The following is a 15,149-nucleotide window of genomic DNA, read 5'->3' as shown; positions in this document are numbered from 1 at the left end:
TTTGGGTTTGGGTCATGATCAGAAATAGACAAGGATAGGTCCAACCTTAGACAGGAGAACACACAAGGTAACAGACATAGCAAGGTAGTGGTTTTGGTGGGGGTCATCATCAGATAGACACAGTCCAGCCTTAGACAAAGACAACACATGGTAACAAATGTGGTCAGGAGGTTTTTTGGTTGAGATCATGACCAGAAAGACACAAGGGCTGGTCCAAACTTCACGAACTTATAGACAGAGAAAACAAAAGGTAACTACCAGGCATGGTAGTTGGTGGTTTTGCCTACTAGGATCCTTTGGTAGGCTGAAGGACAAACTAAAGGCCAAGCCAACCTCCTACAATATAGACACAAGGTAATCAATGGGTGAAGGTGTCGTTTTGAGGGGATCATCAGAAAGTTGCAAGGATACAGTTAAACCTTAGAAAGTTAAAACAGAAGATAGTATTAAATACATCTATATTTTGTTTCTACAGTGAAGGTGAATGGGACCAGAGTTTCTTAATTTGTCAGTATTCTAGTTTATTTTATACATAATTTTAACATCTAAACTTGCAAGTTTTTATATGCATATTTTGATTTTGGCAGAAACATTTTTGCTATTGCTGTACCACAGTTCATCTGTGTGTGTGTGTGTGTGTGTCTGTCTGTCTGTTGTACAATAACTTATATATATATATGAGGGTCCATTTTAATAAGTTTTTGTGGCTATCATCCTTTTGATAGAACAATTATATTTACTGTTCTTTTATTTTGTTTTCTTTTTTGTTTTCTTTTTTTAAAGTAATTGGTTTAAGAATGCTGAAAAAATAGGGGGACAGGGGTATCATTTACATTGGAACAATTGTCCTTTTAAAAACCTAAGCTCCGTGACCAGATCATTCTACATCAACCAGCTTCCAAACTTTAAAGCCTAATTGTACAATTACATCATTCCAGTCATGGCTGAGTAGGTCCTTTTTGATGTTTTAATTGATAGTTTATATTTTGATGCGATAGACTTATTTAAACATGCCAAAACATTTAGATTACACCTAAGATTAGAGGATAACTTTGTCTTAGACTCACCTGTAACAGGTATGGGTCGTTTGTGTATTAGGGTAATCATATTTAAATAGTTATGAATATATTTGTGATCATAAAGTGGACCGATTAAGTCAGTCGCTTTATATATTATTTAACTAATTGGATAACTACTGGATTAGGATTAGTAATTTGCTTACTAAGGTAAATTTGAATGTTTCGTTTTCATTACAGGCTTATTTGTTTTAATTTTTTTTTCTTTAGGGGGGTGTAAAATTTTGTAATACATCATATATATGTACTTTATACACTTGGACTGCTTATTAGAATAAAATAAGAGGATTTTCTTATAAATATATGGGAGTAATTTTAACTTATTTAGATATATAAAATTATAATTTGAAAGGGGTATGTCTTATGAACAGTTTTGTTTATCAGTTCAGAGGGGAGAGGCTACATATTTTTAAAATGGATGAAAATGGTATGGTAAGCAAGAGGAATTGAAGACCATAGAGCTTGGTGTAAGACCTCCATTCAAAATGATTGTTCTCAATTTTTGTAGCAAAATTTGATCAATTTCTATTGTAAAGTGAAGGATACATAAATATTGACACTTTTGCATTCGCTTCTGTTTGGTAGTCCTTGGTCTGTGGCAGGCTAAATGTATATTTATTAGCCCTAAAAATTACAAGGTAAAGCATGAAATAAAAATTATAAAAGAGACTTGATCTACAGAGTGAAACTATAGGAGAGTGTTCTGGGAGTTGAAACCCAAGCTTCCAGCCCTTTTGTTGAAAGAGCTTAAAGTTCAGCAAAAATGAGTAAGTAATAGCCCCAGGAAACCCCCTTTTCAAAGTCTCTAGATCCTCCCCTGTATAATGTACTGGTACTCTTCTTACTATGTTTAAACATTAAACTGACTCAGACTATTATAGTGATACAGATCTTGATACTATCATACTAACCATTTAAATGATTTTGTTATTACAGTTGTCCTACAGTACTAAACTAATAAATTTCAGAAAATGTCCCATCATCAGATTTGTTTTTAATGATTTTCTTGTCAATTTGGTTACATTTTTGCTGCAATAATTTATGACTACAATGTATGTATGTTAGATATTATTTTTGATATTCCTCTATTGATCGAATTCAGTAATACATATGTATATAAGAGGTCTTTTGAATTATCTTTTCTTTCCTTCAACTTTTTTTGTAGCTACAATATGAAAAGTAAATATTTTATATGTGCTAAGGGTGAATCCTGATTTTACTTTAATGATTGCATAAATGGAAGTTGAGGCAGAAAAAATGGGGGTATAATTTGTGAATTTTTTATACCAAAAATTCATGTTAGAAAAAAAGTTTCCTGTTTTAGGGGTGGGGAGGTTGAAAGTCTGGCTGGCCTTTCCTTGGATCTGTGCTTGTACACTTTTATCTTCTTTTTTGGAAAAAAAAAAAAAAATGAAGACCCACTTTCGGTCTACTTATCAGATCGATCAGCAGTCATCGGTTATTGATCCGTCAGCGATCAATCGGTCAGTGGTCATCGATCAGTCAAATCGTTGCGTGAATCAGTTCAAGGACTGTAGATCTGTAATTCAATTCAGGAGACCTGGGTTGAAATTTATAAGTAAAGGGGAGGGATTTCTATGCAGACTCTCATTTCCTAATATTTAGGTGATTTGGGAGGTCCTAAGCCCAGCAGGCCAATCCCTTTTATCCATTTGTTCTCTTTTATCATGATCGAAAAAACAAAAAAAAAAACAAGCTTTGGTCTACTTTGAAGCACACAGGTAATGTACATCATGGATCCTTGTACAGTAAAATCTGGCTTATCCAATTAACACACCAGAAAATGTCCAAATACTAGTATAAGATTGATTATTAACTGAATACATAAATTGAGAAGAAACTATTGGTCTTTTAGTACTGACAGAGTAGGTATCTAATAAAATTAAAAGTAGTTCATATATAGATTATTTATTAAGGAGATGGGTAGAAATTTATAACAAAAAAAGGGGGGATGGCTTTCCATGCAGGCTTAATCATTTGCTCATATTAACAAATATTTTATAAAAAAATAAACACTATTTTCAAATACAAATGGGGTTCCAACCCAGAGAACACTTCCTGGATCCATCACTGAAAACATTTTCTGTATATTACCCATTGAATGGAATCAGGAATATTCTTTTGTCATTAAGAACAGGATCTACTGTTTAATATTACGTTATGACACAGTCAAGATCTGTCCTTAACTATCAAACACGATCTGTATACATTGTTTTCTGATATGAAGAGGTTTAATTACATTTTTGGGACTATGTAAGTCTATCTAATAATATTTAACAAATATTTCGCTCTGCCAATATTTACCTAGCACTTGAGTATTTATTTAAGACTGAAGGATTTGAATATATTGTTTTAAAGATCTTTCAAATGTGACAAAAGGGTATACAACTATTGAAAAGAAAGTTTTGTTCAAAAGTTTCCAGTTTTTCTTTGTGCAAAGTTCATGTGAAAGTATGACCAAACTTATTTTCTGAAATAATATTAAATGTAAGAAAATTTCTCATGGAGAATCAATCAATTTCTCTGTGTATTCGATTGTGATCAAAGAAATTTAATATTTACTATGCAATGAGATAGAGTTAAAGGAGAAATGAGAATGGTATGCAAATTTAAATATAATTGATAAGAACTGGGTTGATTGACAAAGGATTGAATGTGTATTGTTGTAGTTAGATATAGATCACAAGGGGAAGATTTTTTAGGGTTTAAACAGCCATTGTTTTTCGGTTTCTATAGCCTTTAGGGGGGTTTTAAAGGACCACTGGGTTTAGAGATTCAACTACGTAAAAATGAGAATAGGCATCAGAAAAAAAGTATCATTTAAGGGAGATGACCCCTCCCCCACTAATTGATTTAAACCCCGTCAGAGAGTTTGAACAAGCGGAATGTGATATAATAAAAAATGATAGTTATTACTGGAAACAAACTGGAGATTTCTCATATATTTTAAGTTAAAGATAATTGATGTGTTTTTTTTTTTTTGTGTGTACTGTTTCTTTTTTAATGAAAATGAAAATGACTTGTTATGGTTATAGACAGGAAACAGGTCCATTGATATTTAGATATAATAATTTCCTAATGTGCCTTTTCTGAGGGATCCAAGACTTTTTTTTTAATTTCTAATCAAATGTTAAGATGAGGAAATTGGGAGGTTTTCAATAATATGTCAGTATAAGAGATGAAATCCAGGACTTATAAAAAGGAATTCAATGGTCTTGGTTCAGAAACTGTGGGCCTGGTCCTTAATGGACCACAGGTAATTTGAACCTCTACCTTGTCATAGCAAAAATTAATATTAGTAAAGTACTTTTGATCAAACTGACTTCTTAAAAAAACAGCGAATTTAAATGCAAGATTTAATAAGTATCTACTATCATATACCCCAAGTGGACCCCATACCGTTTCTCACAATGAAATAATATTGATCTTTGGTTCTGCACATTAAACACTTATAGAAAATTTAAAGTCATTAGGCCTACAAATTACTTTTAATTCCATTCTATGGTAAAAAGTGAAGTGAAAACATTCATTTAAATATGAAATATGTGTCCATAGACATGTGAAATGTACCGTTTGGTACAGGGAATCAGATGATAGGTTACCAGTAGGAATTTTTCTGTTAGGATGATCTTTGATTATCAGGTAAATATTGTATTTTCTGTTTATCATTTTTTTTCCATTGTGCATGGCAATGAGATTTAAGATCTAAAAGTGTTGAAATTTAAATTGTAGGATCTTTAGGGAATTTATTCATAAGTTTCAACCCGTTTCAAATAGTTTCTGCATTCTTCTTATCATATATAAAAATACCAATCATATAAGTACAGCAAATTTCAATGTGCTGTACACACGTTTTAAGGCAAATATGTAAGAAATCCAAAAACAAATTGTATACAAGAAGTACTAAAAACCAAAATACTGAAATGGCAAACCATGTACAATGTATAAGCCACTGCATCATTTTTGGTTTTATAAGAAGATTCCTGCTAAGGCTGCAATTTAATTTAAAAACCTAAAAAAGGGGTGGGGTAATTTGTAGGGGTTGCAAAATTAAACCAGAGATCATGTGAGAAAGTTGAATACCCCCATTTTAAATGTAAAACTCTTGAGTTCAATTATATCCCTTTGAAGTAATTAGACAGTAATTTTACTTCTACATGCACACCGTAAATCTTCCCTTACAATTTTATTAAAATCCCTTCAGAAATTTAAGAAGAGTTGAACTGATGAGTAACTTTGGAGTAACTTCTAATAGTACATGTAATAATATTCCTTCATGCACATCTACATATGGTTCCCAACCATATCTGGAATTTTCTTCAAAATTTCATTTAAAATTCCTTAAAAGGTTTGCAAGAAATGTGTACATATGACCAGACAGAGATTGGGTATATAAAAGGAAAATAAACTTAGAATTAATGTTATTTTACCATTAGGACATATATCTATTTTAGATAATGATGGATGAAAAACTGGTAGGTCGTAGGTAAAATCATCTTATTTTTATAATTATTTTATATAGGCATTTGTGGGAGGATTTCATGACTGTAAGAGTGCTAAACTAAAAAAATTAAGATTTAGCAGCATTTCAACAAAAAATAAAAAATAAAAAACTGTCCTAGGGTAGGCAGAAAAAAATAGGGTAAACATATATTTTTTTCTTGGCCTTAGTGAACCATCAAATGCATTTTAACTCTTAAACATGACAATGCATTGAATAGTACTAATTAATTTTCCAAAGGCATCCCTTACATGTATTACATGAGGTAACTGAAATTAAATTATATCCCAGTTTTCCCACAAGTAAAGTTGATGTATATTTTATAGCCTGTTCCATCATGTTATAGAAACTTTATAGTCTTTATCAAAAAGTTCAATCAGTTGAAACAACATTTTCAAATTTATTTGATTTTAACAAAAAGTAAAAGTTTTTCCCTTTCATCTGTCACTGCATGAGAACAGGTACTTCACAATACATAAATTATATTTTAAGGTAAACGGTTGTTATTCAAACCATTGAACTTCTCTTAGCAGCCCTGTTTATTGTGTTGAAAGTCACCGTGGTTTGTCGATATGCATCAGACACAAGTCACTTTTACCCGTTATATATAGCAGTCTGTTAACTTAAGATATAATTCATGTGTGTACTTACATTATATTGGAAAGTGTAATCTAAAATTTACCGTTTAAGATAGTGGTTTTGTTTTCTTTGAATTTGAATTAAATAGATGTGATAGGAGAACAAAAGAATCACTCCTGATATAATTTACTTGAGAAAGGTATAAACTTGAACAAGGTAGGAAGTTTTATCATTATTTTATAAATTTTCTCCTTGAATAGAAAAGTGAGATTTTTATTATTTCATAGTTTTGGAACTGAAAGGAAGACAATTTTTTATTTCTATATACTGATAGTAAAATGTCTTTTTTATTGCTTATTGATCATTCTGTCTTGAACATTTATGAAAAATTAAGTTTCTACATTGTGAAACCATTGATAGAATGTTTGTCCCCTCAGGGGTTTAACTTTTCTTTCAAGAGTGAAAGACTTCTTTTGCCTCCTAAATGAAGAGCCCCCAATGAAAGTACATGTATATACGTAAAGTATGGAGGGCTCAGGACTAAGGTAAATAAAATAGTCCTGCATTAGACATTTAGGGTCAGGGATCTCTGGTCAATGCTGAATTGAATGCCTCCCCCTGCTGCAACACAATAAAACTAAAAGAATGTAAAGAAATGATGTGTACTTGATAAGTAATGGTCTGTGTCTGTCTGTCTGTATATCTATATACCATACTGTATCTTATTGATCATGTCACTCTGCAGTCTTAATTGGACAACTTTTACAGGAGTTTGTAGGTGTGTAGGTTTTAATATTTTGGGAGGTTTAACTATTTATACATGAACTTTTATGGTCTCATCAGATGAACAGAAAAATGAAACTATCGTCATTACAAAAATGCATTTCAACAGAAAATTTAATAAAACTTATTTTGCAGTATAATCACATGCATGGTTATAAGTGTAAAAGGCGTGGACAAATTTGTGCATAAAAATATCAAATGAATTTGAATTGCAGTGCCTTCTTAAAGTTTCATAATTTGCTGTCAATTTTACAGCTTCTCCACAATAGGACTTGTTTCAATTTTGGTTTCACCATTAGAAAGTTAAACCATGGAAACTGATATTCAAAGGGCTATTATACTTATACAATATTTGTTGAATTAAGCATGTACTTCTATGGTAAAACTTTTCCAAATGTTTGGTTTGAACAGGTGTTTGGTTTTACAAGGTTCAAAATACATTTAAATTGATATATAGGGAATTAAAAAAGTGTCTGGTTTAAGGAGGTAGACCTAGGGTAAGTGACATTATTCTTGATAATCAGTGATATATTTGTATCATATTCAATTTTACCTTAGCCTTTCAAACTTTCATTTAAAACAGAATGAAATCAGTCCAAGTAATGCTTACATGAGACTGATGCAAAATGCTGACTACAAACTTTCCAATGATTTGTAAGAGTTGTGTCCCTTACCCAAGGTCTACCTCCTTAAACAGATTTTGGGATTCTTCAGGGTTTGCTTAAGTCAGGTTTCACTGTAATATGAAGATCAATTATGTAACATGTATGTACTTTAAGGTATATTTACATGTGTTAAACAAATTAAATAGTCAGTGTTTGTACTATAGGGAGGTGCATTCTGGCTTAAGTGCAAGAATCTTGAAAATGTACTCTTGGCTAAGAGGTTTTTTTTTTTTTAAATATAAGTCTTGTTTTGGTCATAAAAGCACATTTATGAAATTCAAGAATATTCTTTCCTAATAATTTGTAAGAACATCGAACAGTCTGATTATACAGCCAACATAAAAAAGAGACTAGCATATTATGTGCTCTAGCACAGTAGTTCATTAAAACTTATTTTTTGGCCACGCAATGATTGATTGTATATCGATTCCTCATGCATGCCATATATTGTCCAGAATATCATTCATCCAAATTTTGTCACAATTATCTCAATTCCTGATGGATGGATTGTTTTCAAATTTGGTTTGTGGCTTGTTTAGATGGTGGGGTCAATTATTGTTATCATCCAATATCAGCTTTCTGTTTTGTGGGAATTTTTAAGCAATTTGAAATCTCTGCTCTTACATATGGCATTAATTCTCTAAGCCATTTTGGTTGTTGTTCAATATTAACTTCCTGCATCAATGGAAATCTTCTTTTCATTAGGAACCCAATTTCATGGTCTGGCATACCCAGGAAAACCATGAAAATTGGTGCCCCATGAATAATAGTACTTTCATAGTACCTACAACAATACATGCAATTTCATGCTTCCTGGTGATGACACTTTTTCCACTATAAGAATTTGAAATAATGCTTTTCTGTCAGTGACATTAAGGAATGTATATTATTTCTTGTCAAACCAAAATTCCTCTGCCAATAAGTGTTTGCTAATCCTTTGACATTTATATTTTTAAGCTTGAAAGATACTGACCATTTTTCCTGTGTAATTTTTAAACCTCTTTACAAACATGTTATACACTTAAAGCATTTACTTAAGAAATGTAATGTGTATTGTTTCTGATTAAATATTTGTTTCTCTCTCTGTAATTGCTCATCAAATATTTACTTAAACCATTATATTTGACAAGTTAAACAAGTTAAGTACTGCTCAAATTAAGGGCCAGCTAAAGTGCCATTCTTTGAATTTCTTTTATGTGCCTGATACTTATATTGATCAGTACTAATAGTTCTAATCTATTTTTATAAATGCTATTTCCCCACTAAACCTGTAGGTGTTATATTCGAATCACCTGGTCCAAGAGTAATCAAGGGAACCAAGATTCTAGTGGAAATCATAAGAATGTAATTCAAGTACAGAGTTGCTCTTAAAAAGTCAAGTCCAGGGTAGACGAAAGAGGGAAGGAAAACTATGACACCTCCAACTGTTAGTCACAATGATCTTGGTTCACATTATGGATGGATTGGTGTCAAATTTGATGTATATAGGCCTAAGATGGAACATATATTTGGAAGCAATTTGGGTTGCTGTTCCATGTCAACTTTCAAATCATGAGACCTTATCATGTCTGTTCATGTGTAATAAAGTGAATATTTCACTATTTTACTATATGAAAATGGATGAATTGCCCTTTTGAAACCCATATGACCAAACTCTAATCACTTCTTAACTATCGTCAAAAACTTGCCACAAAATTTACAGTAATAAGTATAATAAACACTTTACTATATTTTACTATATAAATTTGGCCCAGCAGCCTTCTTGAAACCTATGACCAAACTCTTAACCATTTTTTTAGCCTCTTTGTTACTGTGGTCAAAGACACCAAAACTTGCCACAAAATTTACAGTAATAAATATAATAAACTGAACACTGTACTATATTTTACTATATAAATTTGGCCCAGCAGCCTTCTTAAAACCTATGACCAAACTCTTAACCATTTCTTTAGCCTCTTTGTTACTGTGGTCAAAGGCACCAAAACTTGCCACTAAACTTACCGTTACATGTATAATAAACTGAGTTGCAAAATCTAACAGTGGCTCCAAATGAATCTTTGGAATAGAGGCACAAGTAGTTGACACTAAATTTCTAGGTATGACAATAATAATATTTTTATTGCCCTTTCAAATCTTCTTTTCATTATAGACACAGGTCATCTATAATGGGGTTAATCTTGATTGATAATGTTGTCTAAGACCACTGTGTTAGAGGACTTTTGTTTGTTTACCAAATATCTAATCTTTTAAAGAGCCCTCTAAGTCACTTGAACATGTCACGAGTAAACTTTAAAGGAAACAATTGAGAAGGGGTCCATAGCTTTATGATAAGTGATTATTGTTGATTTATAATGACTCTATGTACCTTTTGGGGACTTTGCGTCAGATTTTGGGGTTTCGACTTTGAATCATAGTCAGATTTGGACGAACTGTCAGACTTTTGGGAGTTTTAAGTTTTTGAAGGCCAGTTTTTGGTAGACTTTGAAACAGTCAGTTTTGGATGTAAAGTCAGACTTGGTGAAGCAGTCAGTTTTGGATGTAAAGTCAGACTTGGTGAAGCAGTCAGTTTTGGATGTAGTCAGACTTTGTGATGCAGTAAGTTTAGGATGTGAAGTCAAACTTTGTGAATCAGTCAATTTTAAAGTGCAGTGTAGTCAATTTTGTAAATACATTTTGGCTTTATTTATAGGTCAGTTTGAATACCTTTGTATTTTACAGACTGTTGAATTATAAGTCTTGCACCTATTGTGGTGTTGATTATTTTATATTATCTTATCTTATCTTATATTTTTTTTTTACCTATGTATTATTTAAAGACTATTCTAAGGTATAAATATATACTGTAAATACCAATTTTCATGGATAGGGAGGATACACAATTGTGGATTCTTTAATTTGTGGTTTTGAAGTTTTCAGTGCAGGTATATTTTTGTCTCCCCCCTCTCCTGTCTCTCTATCTGGCTGTCCATCACACTTTTGTAAGTGCAACTCCTTTGAATTTCATGAAACTTTGTAGAAAGTTAGAACATGATAAGTAGTAGTCCATATTACCACGAAAAAGTGATCCCCTGAATTTTGTGGAAGTTCTACCCATTTATGACTTTTGAATGGGGAGACATATTTTTAAGGCAAAAACAATCTTAAATTTTGTACTTTTATTACAATTCAAGGAGATTGTAGTGATATATTGGTTTGTGATCTGCATCAAACAGGTAAAAACATATTGAATTTCCAACCTGAAGATTTTATATGAATTTCATTTCATCCTAAAGGAATAAATGTTTTATTGAGATTTCATTGTGAATATGTGCTCATTCATAACATGTGGTTACAAAAGGATTATTTGTTCAGCTTTTGAATTTTTTAAAGTTATTGAAAATGTTTTTTTTTTCTTTTTTTGCAAGCAGGCATCTTTAAACTGAATTTTTATTGTTGAATGGTCTGTATATATTTTTATATATTTAAATCTAGTAATATAATGAAATTTATTTGAAAGATGTTTATTTAATTAAAAATTTAATAGAATCATATTCAGAGCTGATATTAGCTTATTTCTAAACCTATAATCAGAAGCTGCCAGTTTTAATGGAGTTTTTTTTCAAACATTTAAATGACTGATTCTTAATATGTTTAGTTCATTGTTAAGATAAGAAAGTAACTATAAAAAAATGTCTAATGCTTGTGGGTTGACAGATTTTATATACAATTATTTTTCTTGTCATAAAACAATTCAAATTGCTATAAGTTATGAAATCTTAATGCCAAACTCTTTAGATGAGCACCACCTTTATATAATGGAAGTATAACTTAGTACTTGGTTCTCATAATGCAGAGAAGGTTACCAAGCTTCAATGTTCCAAGTAGTAATTTCAGGGAAGTTTTAGCTCACCAGTTACTGACACAAGGCAAGCAAGAGGTTTTGTACACTATGTGGTAACAGCTGTTAATATTAACTGCAGTAAGGTCCACACCCCTATATTCTAAAAGTTCCATGGTCTCAGCAATTAAAACTATCCGCAGAACTGAGATGCAAAAGTTCTGTCAAGCTTGGTTTAATTGTAATTATTGTACATTGAAACCTGTCAACTGAATCCAATTTGGACTAGAGATTCCTTTCGATTCAAACAGGTGATCAGTTTATCCACGATGAGCTTGACATACAAAAGTATCTGGATTAAACAGGTTTTTGGTTTATTCAGGGTTCCATTTAAACAGGTTTTACTGTAGTATGGTATCTATACCTATATTACCTATAGATCTTCTCTTACACAGGCAAAATTATTTCACATGATTTTCACACAAATTTCACATGATTTTCACACGAATTGAGCAAATAAACTAAGTGACAGAGTTCACATGAAATTTGGGTGAATGGAGCCTTCACATGAAATTCACACGAAATGTTCTCATGAAATTCGTGTTTAGTGAATTTCACATGAAAATCATGTTAATTTCATGTGAATTTCACATGAATTTCATGTGAAGCTCGATTAACATGAATTTCATGTGAAAAATATTTACCTGTGTACCATCTGCAAATATACAGTGAAACCTGTCTAAACTGGACCTGTTTTAGACTTTCATAAAACTGTTCAGTGCAGACAGGTACTTGGGTTACCATATAGTTTCAATATGCAATTTAATTGATATAAAGGGACTTTAAACTGTCTGGTTCATACAGATATTTGGATTATACATGGTTCAGTTTCAACAGGTTTGACTATATAACTAATTTTGAAGGGGTGTGGGAAGGCCTGGTGACTGCAAAATGATTGCTTTACTGCTCTAAACTTTAAGGGTCAAGTTTTCATAAATTTCACAGGTTCTCCAACTAAGAATCAGTCATTTCAACCTTTAGAATCCTTGCAGTCAGCCCTATGTGGTTTTAATTCACAAACATATGTATGTAGATCACTTTAAGTCTCAAGTTTTCATGGATCTCATGCAGGTTCTCCAACTATGAATCATTCATTTCTTGCAATCAGCCCTGTGTGGTCTTAACTTGCAAACATATTCATAAAAAGCTCCATTACTACTCTTCACCTGGATCATACCATAATATAACTGTTTAACATTACAGATTTAAACATGTAACTAGGATTTCTTTCTCATTTATTTTTCATCAGTCTTTACAAATAGATTAATTGAGTGTGTACTAATTGTGACGTCTGTTGATTTTGTGAATAGAGAACAACTAAATTGTAGACTGTTGTCTATGTGCTAAATATAGATGTTGCAGGATATAGCAATGGAGTGATCAGGGGTGGAATTCCAGGATTTTGGGTTTAGAGGTTATAAATAAAATTTTAGGCTGAGATTTGTGAAAAATCAAGATTTCATGCACACACACAAAATGTTCCTCAATTTTAGGGGACATTTTCCTGCTCTGCCTAAACCTATGAATATGTATATATGCTCCTTGCTTAAGGGTTTCATGCTTGAAGTATCTGTCAATACAAATTTGTTGTCAATCAATCAATCCATTATATACTGCAGTGCAGTGAAATTTGTTAAAATTGGACCCCTTTTTGACTGTAGAAAATAGATATCTGGTTTACCTAGGTTCTAATACATTTATACTGATATAAAGAGATTTTAAAAGTGTCTGGTTCTGAGAGGTTTTTGGAATATTTAGGACCCGGTTTGCCAAACCAGACAGATTCAGATACATTTATATTGATATGAATAAAAAGTGTCTGGTTAAGACAAGTTTTTGATATATTGAGGGTTTTGTTTTAAGACAGGTTCAAATACATTCCTGCTGATACAAGGAGACTTTAACAGTGTCTGGTTCTGATAGTTTTTTGGTTTATTGACGGTTTGGTTTAGACAAGTTTCACTCATATCTGCAAATTAATGTTTAACTTAATTCACTTCCCCAATTAACCATTTCTTTAGTCGCTAACTCATTGATTTTAAATTTGGAACCCAGACTTGAATATTGAAATTTCTTGTGTAAATAAATTGCTTTTGTTACCAATGAATTTACAAATACATAGACTATTTGTTTGATCAATACTTTGTATCTAATTTGATGAATGCTATCTTCTTTTTAATGCTTCACACAATTTTGAAATACTGATTTTTATGGACTTTTTCGAGCCAAAATACCCTAAATGCCTCTTTTCATTTTTATTCCCCTCCTATTTTAGGGAAGCATGTAGCTATAAAGAGATTTTTTTACCCAAAGCATACAGTGCAGCAACATATTAGACCAGCTCATTTAATAAGGGATCTATAATCAATTTTTTGGAAGCTTTGATCATAGATGCATGAATAGTTCCAAGTGAAATGCAAATGATTAATATGCATGTCTATATTCTGATTGAGATTTCACATTGGATTATCTAAAACAGTTGTGTGCACATGGTATAAGCACTTAAATGCATCTATGATTCAATACAGTTTAATTTTTTTTTTTTTTTTTTTTTTTTCACATTTTTTATCTGTAAAGGTATTTTTTTTAGGCAAATTGGTAGGAAATGATAAAAAAAATTAAATTTTACATGTTGCTAGTGACAAGATTGACTTTGTAAAGCATGATCAAAGTATACTATACATCTTGTTTTGGAATTCAATATTCTTATTTCCTGTGCCTTATTGATTGTGCTATACGAATGGATTAAGGTACTTAAAGAGAAGATTTTCACTGAGAAATGAATTAACTTCTTTTTGTATAAGCTGGTAAATATGGATTAGATTAAATCTAAGACTTCTATGGTGTGGATGTGTATTGGGTTAAAATGAATTGTGTATTGCGTTCTATAGACCTTTGTGTATTGGGTTTTATAGGTGAAATTAATGTTGTGTCATTGTAGTAGCGGTGATTTTATCAATTTTAATTCAGTTTGTGGCATAAGATAGAAGATTTTATTAACTGGTTGTGATGGATATTTTCTATATGCAGGTAGTAACTCATTTTTTAAGTAGTATTTTTTTTCAAATTGATAAGAAAATACCAAAACTTGGGTTTCACAGGTTTATTATTAACTTGTCTGTTTGTTTGTTTATCCATTGAGTAGTAATTTAATAAACATACTTTCTTTTGTTTACCTTTAAACCACTTTTCTGATGATGTTAAGTTGAAAGACAATATTCAACTGTTTTCAGTTTTCAGACATTTCAGTTTAAATTTGTTGTCCTTGACCTTCATGATAAAAGTTGAAGGACAGGAAGTATGTGGTTACATACAATTGGAACTACTCAGTCATTTCTGCTACACTGAAAAATAAAATAAATATTCTGGACAGATTCTTCCGCGTAGTGTCTCCGAGGTTTTTTCCCTGGTAAAACTAGAAAGGCTGAGAAGTTCCAATTGTAGTTACATAGTCCTATAACATGTGACTTTGTAGTTGCGCAATTTTTTTTTTATTTGGATGTTCATATGCTCAACAAAAAAGTTGTTGAGCATATAAACGTCCAAATAAAAATTAAAGTGCAACTACGAAGTCATGTTATTGGAATGGAATGTACACAGATATACATGTACATGTATTTACTGAGTACTGCAGAGTTAGAAATAGT

At 31.5% G+C, this 15,149-nt stretch overlaps 1 protein-coding gene across 7 annotated transcripts in view; it reads left to right on the top strand.

Moving 5' to 3' along the window:
* The window catches only part of LOC148601554 (E3 ubiquitin-protein ligase MID2-like), a 33,014-nt gene that overhangs the window by 5,264 nt on the left and 12,601 nt on the right, over positions 1 to 15,149 (top strand). The window contains exon 1 of one of the 7 annotated variants that reach the window (XM_088555521.1): positions 1,056 to 1,076. The exons of 2 other annotated variants lie outside the window; for them this stretch is intronic. Coding sequence is in view for 1 of the 5 variants with exons in the window: in XM_088555517.1 (XP_088411643.1) it covers positions 4,722 to 4,739 (18 nt within the window). In the remaining 4 variants the exon portion in view is untranslated. Of the gene's footprint in view, positions 1 to 1,055; positions 1,077 to 1,101; positions 1,227 to 4,570; positions 4,740 to 6,176; positions 6,394 to 15,149 lie in introns of those variants that run through there. 4 more of the 7 variants (XM_088555519.1, XM_088555517.1, XM_088555520.1 and 1 more) reach the window with 4 other exon arrangements.

This window comes from Perna viridis, chromosome 12 (genome assembly GCF_037379345.1).
Source record: "Perna viridis isolate PV_CMFRI_1.1 ecotype Kerala chromosome 12, ASM3737934v1, whole genome shotgun sequence".
NCBI lineage: Eukaryota > Metazoa > Mollusca > Bivalvia > Mytilida > Mytilidae > Perna > Perna viridis.
Note: the sequence above shows the minus strand (reverse complement) of the source record. Positions and strands in the feature narration are given on the sequence as shown.